The sequence below is a fragment of the Schistocerca cancellata genome, chromosome 4 (genome assembly GCF_023864275.1).
Source record: "Schistocerca cancellata isolate TAMUIC-IGC-003103 chromosome 4, iqSchCanc2.1, whole genome shotgun sequence".
Taxonomy (NCBI): Eukaryota; Metazoa; Arthropoda; class Insecta; order Orthoptera; family Acrididae; genus Schistocerca; species Schistocerca cancellata.
In genome coordinates this window covers 364,658,313-364,679,188 of record NC_064629.1, presented here as the reverse complement: position 1 = coordinate 364,679,188, position 20,876 = coordinate 364,658,313, and the positions used below count along the sequence as shown (strand labels likewise).

Genomic DNA, 20,876 nt, shown 5'->3' with positions numbered 1-20,876 from the left:
GAGGCTGACAGAAGACATGTTCAACATGCTGTCCACTATTTTCTGCCACAAGTTGAAGTCGAGAAACAGCATGTCCCACAACAGATTAGTGTCTCCGGGGTCATGTTCAGAATGCGTTACACAATGTGTGCCTTGAATTCAGCTACATTCCTAATTGCAGCACTGAGCACATCTTTCAGATAATACCACAGCCAAAAGTCATGCAGGAAAATCTCAGGAGATCTGGATGGCCAGGCTGTAGGGAAATGATGACTGATAATTCTAGCAGTTTCAAAATGATGACTGTGCAATGTGCAGAGGACTGACATCTTGTGTAAAAATGATCTGCACACACATTCACGCTGTTGAAGGGTTGAAATGACTTTGGTGCACAAGAGACTCTCATAGCATTTACCAATGATGGTACAGGCAACAAAATCTGCACAGCTCACCTCCTCGAAACATGTTAAGAATGTGTTCAACAATGTGTGTCTTCAATTCAGCTACGTTCCTAATTGCAGCACTGAGCCCATCTTTCATATAACCCCACAGCCAAAAGTCACACAGATTAAGATCACATGATCTGGACAGCCAGGCTGTAAGAAAATGACGACTGATAATTCTAGTATTTTAGAAAAACTGACTGTGCAATTTGCAGAGGATCACTGCCTTTACAAAAATGATCCTGCCCACACATCCATGCTTTTGAAGGGTTGAAATGACATTGGTGCACAAAAGACTCTCATAGCATTTACCAGTGACAGTACAAGTAACAAAACCATCAAGACTCATCTTCTCAAAACAATGCCGTCAACACAGTCATCTTTTCAGAATGAAGTGGTAGCGGTCAATATGCAAGTGGATTTTCTGTTGTCAGTATTCTGGAGTTCTGTGTATTGACATGTCCTTTGACATGGAAATGGACTTTGTCTGTCCACACAACATTCCATGGTCATTCTTGTCCACTTCCATGTGAGCAAGAAATTTCAGAGTGAATGTTTTTGTTGATGGCAGGTCAGCAAGAGGCAACTCCAGAACGTGGGAAATTTTGTATGGCTAGCAATGCAGGACGTTTCGTAGGATTTTATGCACCATGCTTCCCAGGCATGCACAATGTTCAGACAATTCCCCACGAACTGCATGTTTGCACACCACCACTCAACCCCTCCTGCAACGTTGTGACGACATATTAGACAGATGTTGGATCAATGCCTTCCTCCCTCTGTCACGTTATACTTCAAAAGACCTTATGTTTTCAAATTTTGTAATCATTTTCTCAAGATCCTCTGCAGGCACTGTACCAATGCTTTTTCCATACCTTGAGTATCTGGAACTACTGCAGGGTTACTGGCACACAGTCCCCATTCTTGTAAAATAACTGTACCATCAGCATGTAATCCTTCATGGAGACAGCCATGTTAGGCATTTCAGATGCAAACTGAGGAACAGCCGCATGCTGCACATCTGTTGGTATGAATATACTGATGCTTACAATGCCATCTAGTGGTCAAACTCTTGTTTTTTGTGTTTGCCCTGTATTAATAATATGCTGTTTAAATCTGACATCATTCTAAGAAGTGGTTTTCTTTCTACACCGTTTTGAAACTGTAACTAATTATGGACACCATGTACATAATTTTATGATTTACAAGGGTTGCCCAGAAAGTAATGCACTGCATTTTTTTTCTTCAACAATACTTTATTGAACATAATGTGAATTACACGCACAAGAGAATGGTGTTTTATCTACACACCCTATTTTTCCACATAATCTCCACCCTGTTCTATGGCCTTCCTCCAGCACGAAACAAGGGCATGTATGCCTTGTCAGTAACAATCCTTGTCCTGGTGGCAGAGCCAGTGCTTCACTATGGGAATCACCTCCTCGTCATCCTCAAAATGTGTTCCACGAATGGCATCCTTTAATGGCAAATGACAACATCAGCTTGCTGCAACATGTCAGGTGTAACAGACGTGGATGGTCTCCCCAATCACTGTAAATCATGGAGCTCTGCTGAACTGCCTTCTGATGACCTCACCCTATACTAACTATACTTCTGTCGACAGCAGGTGCTCCATAGACTTTGCACAAGCGTTTGCTAATATTCCCCACAGTTTCTTTATCTGCAGTGAGAAATTCAATGATGTCACATTGCTTGTAATGTACATCATCTACAGATGCTGTTTTGAAACTGTCCTGCAGCTACACTATCTGTCAGACGTGATGGAAACTTGGCACGCTCACTCAGGAGACTTCAAATAATACATACAAAATGTGTTGTATTCATAGCACTGTTCCCGGTTGAGAAAAAAAATGCAATGCATTACTTTTTCGGCAACCCTCATATAACATTGTGTCTGCAAACTCATACAAGGCTAAATTTAACAATGAAAACTACTTTCTATATTGTTTGTATGCTAAAAAATAACAACTATTGCTAGTTTGTGAAAGATAAAAGATATGGCAGAAACAAAGAACACTCACCTCATTGTCACCATCACCATCAAAGTCCAATAAAGCAAGCGAGGTGACTGTGTCTCCCGTGACTGTCCAAAATGGCTCATTACCTTCATAGTCAAATCCCTGAATAGAGCAGTTACCACCAACAATGACCAAAGGATTCTTCCAATGACCTAGCCTCCCAATTGTAATGGCAGACACTCCATCCATCACCTAGAATTTTGATATCGTAACAGCACCACATTTTCTGAACAGAGTTTATTGATTATAATCAAAGCACCAACACTCAAATGCTGAGAGAGATTAAAGGATTCTTTTCTTCCACAGAAGGAAACAGCTGTTGTATGCAGAGGTCCATCTCCTTATTTCATATTTCAATACTTTAATAATCAAATGCAACAGTAACTGCTTTGGTGTTTGAAAATGATGTTTACCTTTATTTGTATTTATTATGGAGATATGCAGCTATGGACAGGTGACATAAAGTACAATTTCATTGTAACATAAAAAACAAATATTTAAGCGAACTTTTCAACCTATCCTGCAAATGACAGACATATAGAGCTATATACATTTCCGGTTGATGACAAATTTTTCAAAAAGGCTTAGCCCACTTACAAAATGAAATCTTTGCCATTTCAAATTGTCTGAAGTCCTACATCACAATTTTACATGACTGACTAGTTTTTGCATTTAATCCCCTATTTCAACAACACACTAGACTGGGTTTCACTGCCTGTAAAATTATGTTCCAAGTATGGAAATGTGCCTCTTTCGAAATTTTTGTGAATTTCTCTGTGATATGAGATATAATGTGCCACACATTTTTACGTTAAAGGGTATGATGCACACAAAGAACAATGCAATAGCGACACTTATTACCTGACAGACAATAACTATGGATATCCAGTTTCACTGACAGGAATATTACACATTTGTTGTTGTTATTGTCCTTCAAAACAACAACAACAAAAACAACAACAACAACAGGCATATGCCCTCATGTCTCCTATACAATTTACATGTTTGCTCACCAAATTTTACAAAAATTAAATAATAAAACAGTGCTAGTTGGTATTTTCTTCAACCTATTTAAGGCATTTGACTGTGTGAATCACAGTATTCTTCTAGACAAATTTAAGTTATATGAGATTGATGGTAAAGCCAACCAATGGATAATGACACATCTAGGAAAAGAATGCAGAAAGTTGTAATTAGCAATTCAACCAATATAGTCTGGGGACATAATTCTGAATGGGGAGAAATTGTGTGGGTTTCCCCAAAGCTTAATCTTAGGTCCGCTGCTGACACTCATATGTTTTAATGTATCATTGACCAATTCTCTGCGAATGATCTCACACTCTGTTTTTAAAAGACACAACATATTCAGTTCTGCACATCTAGAGTACTACATCAATGACAACTGTAACACGTGGTGAGGAAATAAGAAATGGTGTGTAAACTTCAAAATTCTTAGCTTCCACATTAGTCAGAATTTAAACTGGAAAAAGCAGATTTTGGAACTCCTTAAACAACTTAGTTCAGTCACATCTGCATTTAGACTCATTGTAAATATTTGGCAAACACAATAAGCTGACATATTTTGCATATTTTTATTCAGTAATGTAACATGGCATTATGTTCTGGGGCAACCCATCTTTAAGAAAGAAAGTCTTCATTGCTTGAAAACATGCTCTAAGAACAATGTGTGGGGTTCAGTCACAATCATATTGTAGACATCTGTTTACAGAGTTGGGCATTCTGACAACTGCTTCGCAGTATATTTGTTCCCTCATGAAGTTTGTTGCAAGCAATCCACTAAAGATCAAAAGAAACAAAGATGTACATGTGATGAGTGTTCAATAAGTAATGTAACACATTTTTTCCCTATGTCACTTTTGGATAAAAAAAATTTGGAATTTCTTGTGGGACATGTGGAAAAGTTTCATGAAGTTTCAATAGGTGGCAGCCTTATACATAAACTTCAAAATGGCCTCTGTAACAGAGGTGTGTCCCAAGCAGAGATCTGTCATTGAGCTTCTTTTGACAAAAAATCAGAGCAACTGACATATTTATAGGCACTTGCAGAATGCCTATGGAGACCTGGCAATGAACAAAAGCATGATGAGTCATTAGGCAATGCATCTATCATCACTGCAACAAACTCACATAAACCCATCTGATCTCCCACATGCTGGCCACCTGCACGTAGCTGTGACTCCTACAATGTTGGAATGTGTGGACAATCTCATTCAAGGTAATTGATGGATCACAATCAAACAACTCACTGCTCAATCAAATGTCCCTGTTAGTAGTGGTTAGTTGGGGGTATTCACAGATGTGTGCCACTGGGTTCCTTGCCACCTAACACAAGACCATAAAGAACAACTAAGGACCATCTGTGCAGTATTGTAAGCACGTTATGAGACTGATCATGACAATTTTTGGTCATACATTATCACAGGCGATGAAACATGGGTTCATAACTTTGAACCAGAAACAAAATGGCAATACATGGAGCAGTGCCACACCACTCTCCTCCGAAGAAAAAAGTTCAAAGCTGCACCCTCAGCCAGTAAAGTCATGGTGACATTCTTGTGGGACTCTGAAGGGGTTATTCTGTTTGACGAGCTCCCTCATGGTACAACAATCAACTCAAACGTGTATTGTGCTACCACCAGGAAATAGAAGAAATAGGTTCAGCGTGTTTGTCATCACAAAAATGCAAACAATCTTCTCCTTCTCTATGACAATGCAAGGGCTCATACAAGTCTGCGCACCCAAGAGCAGCTCACAAACCTTCAGTGGACTGTTCTTCCCCATCCACCCCACAGCCCAGATCTCGCATCTTCTGACTCCCATCTGTCTGGTCCAATGAAGGATACATATTGTGACATATTGTGAGAAGCAGTAAGTGGATGATGGGGAAGTTAGCGATGCATCAAGACATTGGCTCTGACGGTAACCAGTAGAGTGGTTCCATGGGGGCATACAGGCCCTCCTAGAAAGGTGGTGTAAGGCCATTGTGGTGAATAGAGATTATGTTGAGAAATGTGGTTTTGTAGCCAAAAGAGTGGGGAATAATATGGTGTATTGGAATCCTGAATAAAACCAACCTGCTTTCAGAAAAAAGGGTTGCAGTACTTAATGAACACTCCTCATAATCACAATACCAGGAAAAAAAAGAAAGACATTCATTACTCCACATAAGGTTGTCTTTACCACAAATAGTGGTACACAATGTTGCAACAAAAATTTTTGATTGCTTACCCAGTGATATAGAATGACTGGCAGACAGCAACACAAAAGCTAAAAACAAACTGAAAAAGTTTCTCCTTGACAAGTACTCCTATTCCATAGAAGAATTTCTATTATTGTAATGTATAAAATGCGGTGGGTAGGAATTATTACTAGCTCACATCTGATAAATGTTAAGCATGTAGCCATATTTATGAATTAATTTGTAATGTCAATGTAAAATGACTCATTTCACATTGTGCAAAATGATCCACGGAACATGTAACTAACAAACTAACTAACTCACTCAACTTACCATCCGCTCCCCTACTTCTGTGAGCGCTCCACCATAAAATCCCTAATGTAATCAATAACTTCAAAAATTTTGTAACTTGCTGAATAAATGTTATGTTGCATAAGGATGCTTTAGTTACGTTTACCATGTCAAATTTTGACCTTTTTTTATTATGTTGCATTGCTTCCTGTAGGCAAAACAGAGCTATGTCAAGGGAAAGAAGACTATGTTGTGGAATCTGTACTCCCCTTCCAGCTGTACTTCTAAGAGGTGAAATCTTTTTGTACAATCATTTAATGAGCCATTTCCATTTAGTGTTGAACACTATGATTGAGGACTATGATTTGGATTTTCACAGTAATTCAGGAGACAATAAAAGTACTTAAAAACAAAACAGTCCCTTACATATCTGCATATTCCAAGACTTGGAATATGGCCAAGGTCCATTTTTTTAACTCAAGCATCCATGTGCACTTATCATAGTTCAACCCTATTCAAATTAAGTTAAAACTTGTGTATAGTGGAATACGAGATAAGAGGATAACTTTATCACAGTGGTTTGTACTGAAATAATCCATATTTAGTTTTTGCACTGCAAGAGAATTTCACCCCATTAAAAATGGATCTACACGCATTGTTTCAATGGAGATCTTTCCGTATTCCAAGGAAACACATTTGCCAAACAAGTGACGAACATGAAACTGATAACCATAATGGAAATGAAGGACAAAGGGAAGCAATGGAAAGGCACAGGCATCAAGAAAGCATCAGAAATGCAAAGAATGAAGCTTCTCTGGAAACACTTATTTTCAGTTTCTTTTCATCTAACCTAGCCCTATGACAGCAAACAATTACATTTATACAATCTTGGTATTAATGACCTTGAGAGTGAGGAGAGTATAGTGTTTATGTGACATGATGGAGAGCAGACAAAGTTGGATGACACGTAATTTACTAATGTAGTGAGAAACAGATTAACTGCTTGAAGGATACTGTGATATATTCCAACAGTTGTGTGGGACAAATTAGGAATTTCAAAATTTCTATGGTCCAGATATTCTCTTGTCTGCAAATGAACTTCAAGGAACAATTAATGAAAACAGGCCACAGTTTTCCATAAAATGATAGATTTTTCTGTCACTGAGTAAGCTCACTATAAACACATCTGTATGTCTAAGCACAGTATGGAAATAGTGTCATAAGCAAAGAACAATAAACTATTTGATGTAGTGAGAACGCAGAGAACTACTGTCGGTTGTTGTGTAGGCAGAAACGATAGCCATTCATTCACAGAAAAAAGACTAGTGATGCATGACTAGAAACATGTTTGTAATTTAAGAGGCTTCATATAACATACCTATCCAATGGTAATGGAACTCAAACATTCCATGGATGACAGTGAGAACGGGAGAAGTGTGGACTTTGCTAGATGGAAGGTAGGTCATACTAAGGTGGTGTACCCAGAAGGGTAAAAATGTATAAATACATTAATAATAATAATAATAATAATAATAATAATAATAACAACAACAACAACAATCAGAGGGGCAAAGCTAAATGACTTCAAGAAATTTCTTCCATAGCATGCATTCTATCTGACGGGGAATCCTAAACTCATTCCATATTTCAGGCTTTTGACAATGTTCCTTACAAGAGACTTCTAATCAAATTGTGTGCCTATGGAGTATTGCTTCAGTTGTGCAACTGGATTCATGTTTTCCTAACACAAAGGTCACAAGGTGAATTTCGTAGCACCATGAAATGCAATGTGCAATCTGCTCTTCTGCACTTCTTAGAGCAGTATCTATATTACACACAGTTTTCTCACTTTAAGGTGGTTTTGCCAAAGGGTAAATGAATCTGGTATCTCACTCAGATGATTTAACACTCTAATCAAAATAGACCTGTAGCACCTCCATCTCACATGGACCAGCTCTTGAAAGAGCTGTTTATCACTTAGTTCTCAGTTGGCCTGCTCTGTTATAGGAAACTGACATCTACAAGGGAACTCAATCTACATGTCTGTTTCATCGTCTACTCCTCTGTCTCCAAACTTGATGAATGGAGACCCACTCTGATGAAGGCCTACTACTGATGTGAAAGTCAATGACACCATTCCTATAGGCTACATGGACCACAACAGACCACCTCTGGAACTGGTGTTCACCACAGCTGGTTTCCATGAACTGTATCTCCACATTATGTACAGACTGTTAGTGACTGACTGGTAAAACTTAACAATCAGAACTGAAACTTTGTTTCATTTGTTTTTGCCTTGTACTTTTTTCTTTAGTTAGGTGCACATGCTGTGTTTAATAAACTTTCAGAGATATATTATTTTACATTGTGAAGAACCGTGGCACATCATCAGTGACTAGTTTTGTGACTTCAGAGGAAATGCTAAAGGGTAAAAAAGGAAAAATTAGTACATGACATTGCTGCTCAGTCCACTTAGCAGAAGTACCATCTGGTTGGCAGAATCAGTGCTGTTCAAACACTCATCTTGCTTTAGCCCAATCAACTGCACACTTGTCCCGTAGGTGCTTTCTGAAACTGAGCTGGCAACTAGCAACTGAGCATAGATGATAAGCATTTCAAGCAACTTTAAAAGTTCTAGTAACAGGTTAACAGTGGCAATGCAGTGCACCTTCTTACACAGTAGGGACCTAAGGAAAGAAAGATTAGGGTTTAGCGTTCCACTGATACCAATGTCATTACAGATGGTTCACAAACTCAGAAGTGCAATGTTGTGAAGGAAAATTGGTCACCAACTTTTCAGAGAAATCATACTGTCTTTTGCCTTAACAAAATTAGGGGAACAAGAGAAAACTGAAATCAGAATGTGCAAGCTGGAATTCAAACACTGCTGCTCCTGAACGAGAGTCTAGAGCAGCGGTAGTAAGTGTGGTCCCTAACACCCATTAGTGAGCATTCCAGCTTTCATGGTGACCAGTAGGTTTCTAAAACATTTTCATTAGGTTTTCATAAAATTTTGGCAAAGTGTATAGTAAGTAATTATTATTGTATGCTTTATATTGCTGCTTTATAAATGTTATTAAATAAAAGTACTTTCCTATTCCACCATCACTGTGGAACTTGTATGCAGTTAGACTGTTATACTACTAAAAGAGATACAAAAGTGGGCAGAAGTCGAAAAGCAGTTGACTACCTCTGATCTAGAGTGCTAAAAGAACTGCACCAATTCATGGAACTTACAACGGATTATTCAAAAACAAAGATTCAAGATGTTATGTCGATATACAAGAATCAGCATCCTCAGATAGCTAAGTGCACAGTATTTGTAGGTGTTATAGCTCACTGACAAACTAAATAACAAGCAAGCAACTGCCTGCTCAGTCTATCTTGCTACATCACAATGAGCACCAAGGAGCTGTTTTACGAGGTGCATTCAAGTTCTAAGGCCTCCGATTTTTTTTCTCCGGACTGGAAAGAGATAGAAACATGCGCATTGTTTTAAAATGAGGCTGCGTTCATTGTCAATACGTCCCAGAGATGGCAGCAACATATGGAAGATGGAATTTTACTGCCAGCGGCGAGAATGAGAACTGTTTTAAATACTTAAAATAGCGACATTTTCCCTACTTGAACAGCATGCAATCATTTGTTTTCTGAATTTGCGTGGTGTGAAACCAATTGAAATTCATCGACAGTTGAAGGAGACATGTGGTGATGGAGTTATGGATGTGTTGAAAGTGCGTTTGTGGGTGCGACAGTTTAATGAAGGCAGAACATCGTGTGACAACAAACCGAAACAACCTCGGGCTCCCACAAGCCGGTCTGACGACATGATCGAGAAAGTGGAGAGAGTTGTTTTGGGGGATCGCCGAATGACTGTTGAACAGATCGCCTCCAGAGTTGGCATTTCTGTGGGTTCTGTGCACACAATCCTGCATGACGACCTGAAAATGCGAGAAGTGTCATCCAGGTGGGTGCCACGAATGCTGACGGACGACCACATGGCTGCCCGTGTGGCATGTTGCCAAGCAATGTTGACACGCAACGACAGCATGAATGGGACTTTCTTTTCGTCGGTTGTGACAATGGATGAGACGTGGATGCCATTTTTCAATCCAGAAACAAAGCGCCAGTCAGCTCAATGGAAGCACACAGATTCACCGCCACCAAAAAAATTTTGGGTAACCGCCAGTGCTGAAAAAATGATGGTGTCCATGTTCTGGGACAGCGAGGGCGTAATCCTTACCCATTGCATTTCAAAGGGCACTACGGTAACAGATGCATCCTACAAAAATGTTTTGAAGAACAAATTCCTTCCTGCACTGCAACAAAAACGTCCAGGAAGGGCTGCGCGTGTACTGTTTCACCAAGACAACGCACCCGCACATCGAGCTAACGTTACGCAACAGTTTCTTCGTGATAACAACTTTGAAGTGATTCCTCATGCTTCCTACTCACCTGACCTGGCTCCTAGTGACTTTTGGCTTTTTCCAACAATGAAAGACACTCTCCGTTGCCGCACATTCACCAGCCGCGCTGCTATTGCCTCAGCGATTTTCCAGTGGTCAAAACAGACTCCTAAAGAAGCCTTCGCCGCTGCCATGGAATCATGGCGTCAGCGTTGTGAAAAATGTGTACGTCTGCAGGGCAATTACGTCGAGAAGTAACGCCAGTTTCATTGATTTCGGGTGAGTAGTTAATTAGAAAAAAAATCGGAGGGCTTAGAACTTGAATGCACCTCGTACAAATTAATACTAGACCTTCCACATCACACTTTTTTAACCTTTGGCAATGTAAATCTCAGACACACCTGTGGAGTATTTAGTTTTCACTAAATGTGTTAATACTACGATTAGTAACTAATGCTAGACCTGCAGAATCTATGTAAATCACCAAATACTACACTGCACTGTTGGATGAGAAACAGATTCTTAGTGTTCCTATAATTATGTTGTAGCATGCTTCCAAAAAAATGTCACATTCCCTACTACAAGTGTTGTTCACTCTTTACTTTACACATGCTATACACTCCGAGGTTTTCGTTTTTCCATATAGTGTTGCTCACCTTGCGCCCCTGCCTTCTGGCCTTTCTCACACATTGAGAAAAACCTGTTCAGTGAACATTTTCAGTTGAAAAAATGTGCAGACAGCTGTTACATACTGGTTCCTATACCAGGTGGCAGATAAATGATCCAGGAACACAAAAGTCAATCTCACAGTACACCAAGGAACTAAATTCCAATGGTGACTGTGTTCAGAAGTAGCTCAACAACTCATGTTATTTGTCCTAGTAAAAGGCTGGTTCTCAATAACTATGCTGTCTCTCATTTTACAACCCCAGATAAGCTTACTTTCTGGATAATCATCCTGGTTGCTCACTGTATATAATGAATTAATTATAATGGTGAATTCTGAATAGACATTCTGAGAATATTATTGAACAGCTGCAGACGTTCACTTGCACTGAACTATCAGTGTATACTACAGTGAAATTGAGATATTTGACTAAAATATTATGAAAGAAAGACTTGAAACCTATTTTCCAACTTAATTTTTTAAGAAAATACAGATTTTGAGAGACCTTGTTGCCCACATACTACTATTAAATAGTTAGTTCTTTGGTGGACAAGGAACAGTGGGGTATGCATATGCCTATCATACAGACAAAATCTTAAGAAGCTCACCATATAATGAGCAGTTGACATCTGCTTTGAAATGTGTGGCTCAGCAGCTTTGTCAGAGACTGGGATTACAGGTGGGCTAAAAGGCCCTTATCGGCAGCCTAGTTCCCTCATTGTGTACTAGAATGGACATCAAGCAGCTTTATACATGTCTGCTGTTTAGACCAGAAGGTATGATAATTTTTTATCATTTTGTTATATTATTCTGTAAATGTAACTGTATGTAACTTCTATGTATTCTGATGCTTTGGTCCACCAGGGAAAGTTTGATATCTGACATTTTTGTTAATGCACAAGTAACAAATGAAAGAATCTAGTCTAGGTGGAGACTCTAAAGCATTAAGATGGATGAAGATGGTATGTCTGATTATAAGTAGAAAAATTTATTGTATTTTGTAACAGGTAAACGTTTCTCTTAAGAGTAATGAATCAATAGGGTAAAAGAGAACAGGAAGTTTTGAAGTATAGTGAATCTTGTTTGGGACTCTGAAGCATGTAGATGGACGGGTGTGGGTGCAGAGTTAATTAGTGGAAAATCTATTAATTTTGGAAGAGAGATAAGCAGCTTTCATATAGTTGAAATTGGAGAAGTTCAAGAAGATATGAGACACACAGTACTGAGATGAAGAACACATTATTAATTTATAGATACTAGAAGGAAACAGAACTCTCAAGAAAACAATTGCTTTACCACTGCTGAAATAACATATCAACAGCTTAACAAGACATCACATTCTGAAATTTGTCATAGAAGAAGAATCACAACAGGTGAAGATTTTGAAGACAGAAGAAAGGCAACAACAAAAACTAAGATACAGAAGATTTTTCAGGAGCCAGCACAAAAGACTAAGGAGGCTGAAGTTAACAGTACATGAAGAACCATAGAACCAGATGTTATATCGCCAAGAAAATGCAAGAACATCACACAGATATGGAAACACTGTGAGAAATGCATGCTTGAACATAAATGCAAATTTTAACCAAGCTGTCCTATCTGACATGAACGGCGCTTGTGCAATGCCCTCAATACATTGTGAGTGTCAGTCATGGTCAGAACAGTATCCTGGATGGTTGTGAGCAAAATATGTTGGAGCTCAGTGCATTCAAACATGGGCAAACTGTTGGTGCTTGTATGATGAAAGGGTGTTCTGTAACCACAGGGGAGGGGCAAAAGGTTTGGCTTCTCAAGAGGCACCATAATGAAGATTTATACTGCATACAGTGGAAGTGAAGAAACATCACGCACTAAGTCACAGTGTGGATAAAAGTGTGTGTTGAATAGTCATGACAGACAGTCATTGGATAGGATTGTCACAAAAAATAAAATGACAACAGCTGCAAAAGTCACTGCAGAACCGAATGTCAGCCTCATGAACTCTGTCGGCCTGAGAACAACATGAAGGGAGCTCCATAAGCACAGAATTGCAGGGTGAGCTGGAATGCCAAAACCACTCACCGGTGATGCAAAAGCCCATAACAGGAAAATGTGGTGCTGAAGCCATAAAACCTGGACTATGGAGCAATGGAAGGAAGTCAAGTTTCACAACGTTTCCCTATATTATGATATTCCATGAGCCCAATGGTTACTCTGCAAGGTTACACTACTGCCAAGGATTATCTGACCCTTTTGGCTGATCAGGTCAGTCCCATGTAACAATGTCTTTTTTCCAACTGTGATGCTGTGTACCAAGATGACAGGGCCCCTGTTCACACAGTTCACATCATCCAGGACTGGTTTTGTGAGCACGAGAGTGAATTGTTGCATCTCCTCTGGCCATCACAGTCACCAGATTTGTATGTATTGAATCTCTGTGGTCTACTTGGGAGAGAATGGTGTACGATCATTATCCTCTTCCACCTTCGTTACCTAAACTTGCCTTTATTTTGCACAAAGAGTGGTATGAGACACACGACCTGTATTTATTCATTCTGAGATTACTGGAAGCCAGTTTGAATGCCAATAGGTTTCCTACACTGTATTAGGCATGGTAATGCGCTGTGTTTCTAGTGTGTCCACATTTTTGTCCATCAGCTATAATTTCTCTTTGAAAGTATACCCAACCATTTTTCCACCTTATTCTGAACAAGAAGAGATACTTAGAATTTCACCCATTCTACAGCCTACGCGATGAGTAGAAACTGACTGCTACCATATTGTGTACTGACTGCGAGTCATTTTACAAAAGTTAGCTTAATCTGAGTGAGAACCAAAGCATGCTAGGGTATATGAAAGTGAAAACCAATAAAAGTGACAACTCATCACCTGAACACATGGTTACGCAGTTGTTGATCGTTGAGCGTACAAAACTGTGTCTGCTATACTCACTCAGAACATTCCGAACTCACATCCTGCTATTACACAATCTAAAATATTTACAGTGTGCACTCTATGACACAGTTCCACATTGGAGGAGCAGCAGAAATTAATTTGATACTTTTGTTAATTAATTTTTTGTTGAGATAGCGCCCGCATATGTCTGGGTTCAGTGATAATCAAAAACAGCTGTGGCGCGCTGACACCAAAGAGCATCCAACTCAGCAATGGCAACACCATGTGAGAAAAGTGAATATTCCAACAATTTATATGCAGACACAAGCTTTGTTTTTGCAATATGTGAAGACAGCATCATAACAGACTATCATGTAGCCACGTCTAAGATCACAGAATACATAAACCAATTTCATTACGTAAAGAAATGATTTGAGTTCTATCACATCTTTATTTATTATTAGCTCAAAATTTCCATCAGCTGGAATCTGCAATCATATCCCTTAAAAGAACTGTGAAAACACTACCACTTGTGTGTAAAATAAAGTATGTTCTTTGCTCTTACTACAACAAATAACCTTGTAATTAATGAAGTGTTGTATTTTTTTATAAATATGTTTGAGTACAATAAAGGAAAAAATAGGTTCTCATTTGCTTAGCAAGAACAAGACAAAAAGCTACAATACATTACAGCATGTAACAGAAATAGCAAAATTTACATTTTACATTACAGTTACTTTTGAGTCCCTGAATTTAATGGGCATGACCTTACAAATTTGTACCAGATGCATCAATTTCTACTACAATAGCATAGTCCTTGTAAAGCTTTGCATTCTGATTCATACCACTATTTTATGTGTGAGTGTATGTGAATGATTTATGTTGCCTGTATTACATTAAAGTAGGAGGAAGCTAGCAGTGAGCAGATTCAGTAGAGAAATCCATTTAGCATTGAATTATTTTTTTGACTAGACCTAATCACATTAAAGGGGAGTATCCTTTCAAAGCAGTTCCAATGCAGAGTCTTCGATAGCAACTCTGCATGGTACAGTGTGCAAGCCGTTTATAACAATACGTTACACTTTAGCCAACAGCTTTTTGCTGATAACAAAGTGATTGCTTTGGGGTTAGCTGACATTATCAGGTGCTACACGCAACAGTAGTGATGGAACACTTGAGGAGAAACTTGGAGAATATTTTGCCTAAATTTCCTGGTCATGTTATAGTTTTAGGTGGAGATTTTAACTTATTAGCTATAGACTAGGAGACTCAAGTGATTAGGGTCGGCAGTAAGAACATAGAATTGTGTGACATTGTTCTAAGTGTCTTAGCCAAAAATTACATTGAGCAATTAATCAGAGAACTGATTCATGAAGACATCATCTTGGACCTGCTGGTGACAAACAGATGCAAACTTTTGAATTCTGAGTAGGACAGGGAATAAGTGATCAAAAGGCCATTACAGCACCACTGAATACAGCTGTAAATAGGAATGCAAAGAAAGACATGAAGATTTTCCTGTTTAGCAATAGTGACGAGAGAGAGAGAGAGAGAGAGAGAGAGAGAGAGAGAGAGAGAGAGAGACCAGATTACCTGACAGGTCATCACAAAAATTTCATGTCCAGAACTGACAATGTTGAACATCAATGGACAAAGTTCAAAATCATCATACAACGTGCCTCCAATAATTATGTACTGAGCAGAATTGTGAGGGATGGGAAAGACCCACTATGGTTTGACATCCACGTTAGGAAGCTGCTACAAAAGCTAAGAGAGCTTCACAGAAAATTTAAACATAACCAAAGCCTCGCACACAAACAAAAACTTAATGAAGGCAAAGTTACGATAAAGGGGGTCTATGTGTGAAGCATTCAATAAATACTAAAAGTAAAACTGTCTATCAACTTGACAGAAAATCCTAAGAGGTTCCAGTCTTATGTTAAACCAGTACACTGATCAAAGCCATCTGACCAGACAAACTGTGAACATAATGGCACTGAAACAGAAAATGACACAGAAAATGCTGAAATACTAAACATCTTTTTTCAAGACTGTTTCACAGAGGAAGATCACACTGTGGTTCCTCCTTGAAATCATCGCAATGGATGACAAAATGACAGATATCAAAATAGGCCAAGGGATAGGAAAGCAACTGACATTACTCAACAGAGGAAAGGCCACTGGACCTGACAGGACATCAATTTGGTTATACACAGAGTATGCGAAAGAACTTGCCCCTTTTCCAGCAGCAGTGTACCATAAGCCTTTAAAGGAGTGAAGCGTTCCTAATGGTTGGAAAAATGCATGTGTTATTCCCGTTTTCAATGTGGGTTGTTGAACAGATGCACAAAACTAAAGGCCTACAACTCTGACTTTGATCTGTTGTAGAATTTTGAACATGCTTTATGCTTGCATATTATGACATTCCTGAAAACTGAAAATCTCTTCTGTAGGAACCACCATGGGTTCTGAAAACAATGATAATGTGAAATACAACTCATTCCATTCATCCACGAGATCCAGAAAGCAGTAGATACAGGCACCCAGATAGATGCCGTGTTTCTTGACTTCTGCAAGACATTCAATACAGTTCCTTACTGCCACCTAATGAAAAAAATACAAGTGTACAGAATACCTGGCCAACTCTGTGACTGGAATGAGGAGTTTCTAGCAAACATAACACAACAAGTTATTCTAAACAGAGAAAAGTCTTCAGACGTAGTAGCTTTGGGCACGTTCCAGTGGAGTGTTATAGGACCACTGCTTTTCATGATATAAATATAAATTACCTGCAGATAATGTCAGAAGTTCCACAACGCATCTCGCAGCTGACAGTGCGTATACAGAGAAGTCACAGGGTTAGAAAACTATAACAGATTGCAGGAAGAGCAGCAGAGTATCGATGTTTGGTGCAGAGAGCAGCAACTTGTTCTCAACATAAACAAATGTAACATCTTGTGAATATATAGACAGAAAGACCCTTTATCGTTTGATTAAAAAACTACAGAACAATCACTGGAAGCAGTTGCTTCCTTATATCTCTGAGTATATGTATGGAGTTATATAAACTGGAACCACCACATAAAACTAATCACGAGTAAGGCAGATGCCAGACAGATTCATTGGAAGAACGCTCAGGAAATTTAGTCCATCAAGAAGTAGCTTTCAAAACACTCGTTCAACCAACACCTGAGTATTGTTTGTCAGTGTGAGATCAGTACCAGATAGGACTGACAGAAAATAGAGAAGAGCCAAAGAAGACAAGCATTTTTCATTACAGGCTCATTTTGTAAGTGCAACAGCACCTTGAAGACAGCGATGCTCCATCACAATATGGTCTACTATTAAAGTTCCAAGAATGTACATTCCTACAGAAGTCAACCGATATATTGTTTCCTCCTAAATATATCTCATGAAAAGTTCATCAAGATAAAATAAGAGATTTCAAGCCCACATCAAGGCTTATCAGGAATCGTTTTTCTCATGAACAATATGCAACTTGAAAAGGGAAAGTGACTCTGGTACACAAAGTACCTTCCACCATACACTGTAAGATGGCTTGTAAAGTACAGATGTAAATGTGGTTTCTGACACACAGCAAAGGTGTTTGGGTTTATTACAAATTGTTGAAAACATCTTAAATAGTTTAATATAGTGGAAGGTAATATAGAACATTTCAGTACCACAACAGTGGTCATGCAGACCCATAAAACGAGCATCCACGCACATGTCCTGTAGGGCTGCAACAAGCCAACATTTTAAAATAGTCAATGCTTTTAATGACTGTGCTTTCAGGTTCCTAAGGTGTGAAAGTCAAGTAAGCTTACAATCAGAAGAGAGGACCAAAGTCCTAATCTTTCATATTTACAACAGAAAACGTCATCCCAAGTTCATGGAGATAAACACATTATGAGCTGTAGAAAAGAAAACGGATTCCTCAGGCAAGAACTTAAAAATCTTTTTTCTTTGCTCATTCTTCCAGCCTTTTATTTCTTTGTTGAAACATAAATTGCCTGTGTTCTTTTCAAAGGAGATGAGGTGAATTTGTTTGTGAAGCTGAACCCTGGCAGACAGCCCCAAGGCTGCCAAAGTGCTGTGGCTGGTCCAGCTGAAGCAACCATTGCTGTGAGCCCCTAACACATCAATATTTTCAATCTCTATAAATCAACAAAAGTGAATAATTTACACTGAATAAAGATTTTCACAATGAACTGCTTAATTAACAACTTTTAAATGCTTCACATGATTTCAACAACCGATATCTCAGATGACAGTGTTGCACTATAGCTTTCATCCTTTAAAGCTACATGTCTGTATTTATTTCATTTCTTGATTTATTATGTTTTTCATCTCTCTTCATGATGTGAATGTTTGTGATTGTATTCTTTGCAAAAACACAGCAAATGAATGCAACATGAATACTGTGTTTTGTCATATTTGTGTATTTACTTAACAAATATGTTACTATTCTTGCCGGATATTTATTTAACTATTGATTACAACTGTTAATACAAAATAGTCAATCATGTGTGTTAACTGACACCACCATTGAAGAGTGCTAAAAAACGTTTCTGTCAAGCATGCTTAAATAATTGTTTAAACAATATTCTGCAACAATCAGTTGTCATTTAATGTGGGCACACTTGTGTAAGAATGCTGGCTCATTTACTAATGAACAAACCCTTATTTGCAATTACTGTGATTTATTTATTTAAATATTTAAAAATTCTTTTAATATATTCATTTAAGTGGTCAAGTTGAGTCAAATCATGTCTCTAGAACTTACGAACAATGTATTATTGGTGGGGATGGCCTCTAGCAAATGAGAGTTGAACAGTGGTGGAACACTGCTGAAGTCTAATGGTGATGCGACACTTTTTCTAGTGAAAAGCTCAAGGGAGCGATTCTGGTCATTTTTGTGGGGAATTCTTGATGAAGGCACACCTGCCTATGGCATTGTGTGGCATTTCAACGTGTAGGTGATGAATCCCAGGCAGGAAATGGCCACTACCATATTTTAACTTCTGGAGTGACTTATATGTTGAGAGGTTTAAATGTACTCCAGTGTAGGACACTTACTCTTTCCACCTGCATTACGAAACTGCGAATAGAGAGGGTGAGTTTTTGTATCCCTCAGGTTAATTTGGTAATCATCACGTAAACCCTGAACTATTTTGAGCTGGCAAATATTTTGTGTATTGTGACTTAGTTTCACATATCTTTGATGACTATTTAGTATGAAGAATCTGCTACCATTCTCATAATGCTCTAAATGCAGCTAAATCTTTGATGACTATTTAGTATGAAGAATCTGCTACCATTCTCATAATGCTCTAAATGCAGCTTTACTGCATTTGATAAGGTTATTTTCTATCTGCCTTTTAATTGGATATCGCAGGACCTCTTTCCGTTTATTTCCCATATCTTTTCTTGAATAAACATTATTCAATATAATTCTCTGTAGTCTACAACTAGTCCAGTTATCTAAGGTGCGAGCAACATCACGTAAATTCGCAATTGGTTTGCTCATAAAGGAAGCTGTTTAGTGTGTGACAACTCAGGAGAAAACGGTTATGAAACACTGCATCAGGCTTCTGACAGGTGGTCACATTAATGTGAACAGAGAGTGTATGTCATAAAAGGCTGACAGGTTTTCTACAGCTGGACAGCATTTCAAGCTAGGCACAACTACCTATTTGTCCTTGATTGTGGAGTCATACTTGTCATTCCACCAGCAGACAGGATGCTTTCATATTTTGTCTGAAAACTGTGTGACGGCTACTTCAGAGCATATTATTCTTAATACACTATGTGATCAAAAGTAACTGGACACCTGGCTGAAAATGACTTGCAAGTTTGTGGTGCCCTCCATCGGTAATGCTGGAATTCAATATGGTGTTGGCCCACCCTTAGCCTTGATGAGATCTTCCACTCTCACAGGCATATGTTCAATCAGGTGCTGGAAGGTTTCTTGGAGAATGGCAGCCCATTCTTCATGGAGTGTTGCACTGAGGAGAGGTATCAATGTCGGACAGTGAGGCCTGGCATGAAGTCTGTGTTTCAAAACATCCTGAAGGTGTTACATAGGATTCAGGTCAGGACTCTGTGCAGGCCAGTCCATTACAGGGATGTTATTGCCATGTAACCATTCCACAACAGGCCGTGCACTATGAACAGGTGCTAGATTGTGTTGAAAGATGCAGTCGCCATCCTCGAATTGCTCTTTAACAGTGGGAAGCAAGGAGGTGCTTGAAACATCAATGTAGGCCTGTGCTGTGATAGTGCCACGTAAAACAACAAGGGGTGCAAGCCCTCTCCATGAAAAACACCACCACACCATAACACAACTGCCTCCGAATTTTACGGTTGGTAGATCACATTCGGCGGGCATTCGCCATACCCAAACCCTGCCATCGGATTGCCACACTGTGTAACGTGATTCGTCACTCCACACAACGCAAGGCGTCGCTTGGCATTTACCAGCGTGATGTGTGACCTATGAGCGGCTGCTCGACCATGAAATCCAAGTTTTCTCACATCCCACCTAACTGTCATAGTACTTGCAGTGGATTCTGATGCAGTTTGGAATTCCTGTGTGATGGTCTGGATAGATGTCTGCCTATTACACTTTATGACCTTCTTCAACTGTCGGCCATCTCTGTCAGTCAACAGATGAGGTCGGCCTGTACGCTTTTATGCTGATGTGTCCCTTCACATTTCCAGTTCACTATCACATCGGAAACAGTGGACCCAGGGATGCATATGAGTATGGAAATCTCGCATACAGACATATGAAACAAGTGACACCCAATAACCTGACCACATTCAAAGTCCATGAGTTCTGCAGAGCACCCCATTCTGCTCCCTCACAGTGTCTAATGACTACTGAGGTCACTGATATGGATGGAGTACATGACAGTAGGTGGCAGCACAGTGCACCTAATATGAAAAACATACATTTTTGGGGATGTCGGATAC

The 20,876-nt window shown here is 39.1% G+C and overlaps 1 protein-coding gene across 6 annotated transcripts in view; it reads right to left on the bottom strand.

The window, feature by feature from the left end:
- The window catches only part of LOC126184650 (Bardet-Biedl syndrome 2 protein homolog), a 183,716-nt gene that overhangs the window by 95,178 nt on the left and 67,662 nt on the right, over positions 1–20,876 (bottom strand). For all 6 annotated transcript variants that reach the window (XR_007536856.1, XR_007536857.1, XM_049927126.1 and 3 more), the window contains one exon: positions 2,465–2,653. Coding sequence is in view for 4 of the 6 variants with exons in the window: in XM_049927126.1 (XP_049783083.1) it covers positions 2,465–2,653 (189 nt within the window). In the remaining 2 variants the exon portion in view is untranslated. The remainder of the gene's footprint in view (positions 1–2,464; positions 2,654–20,876) is intronic.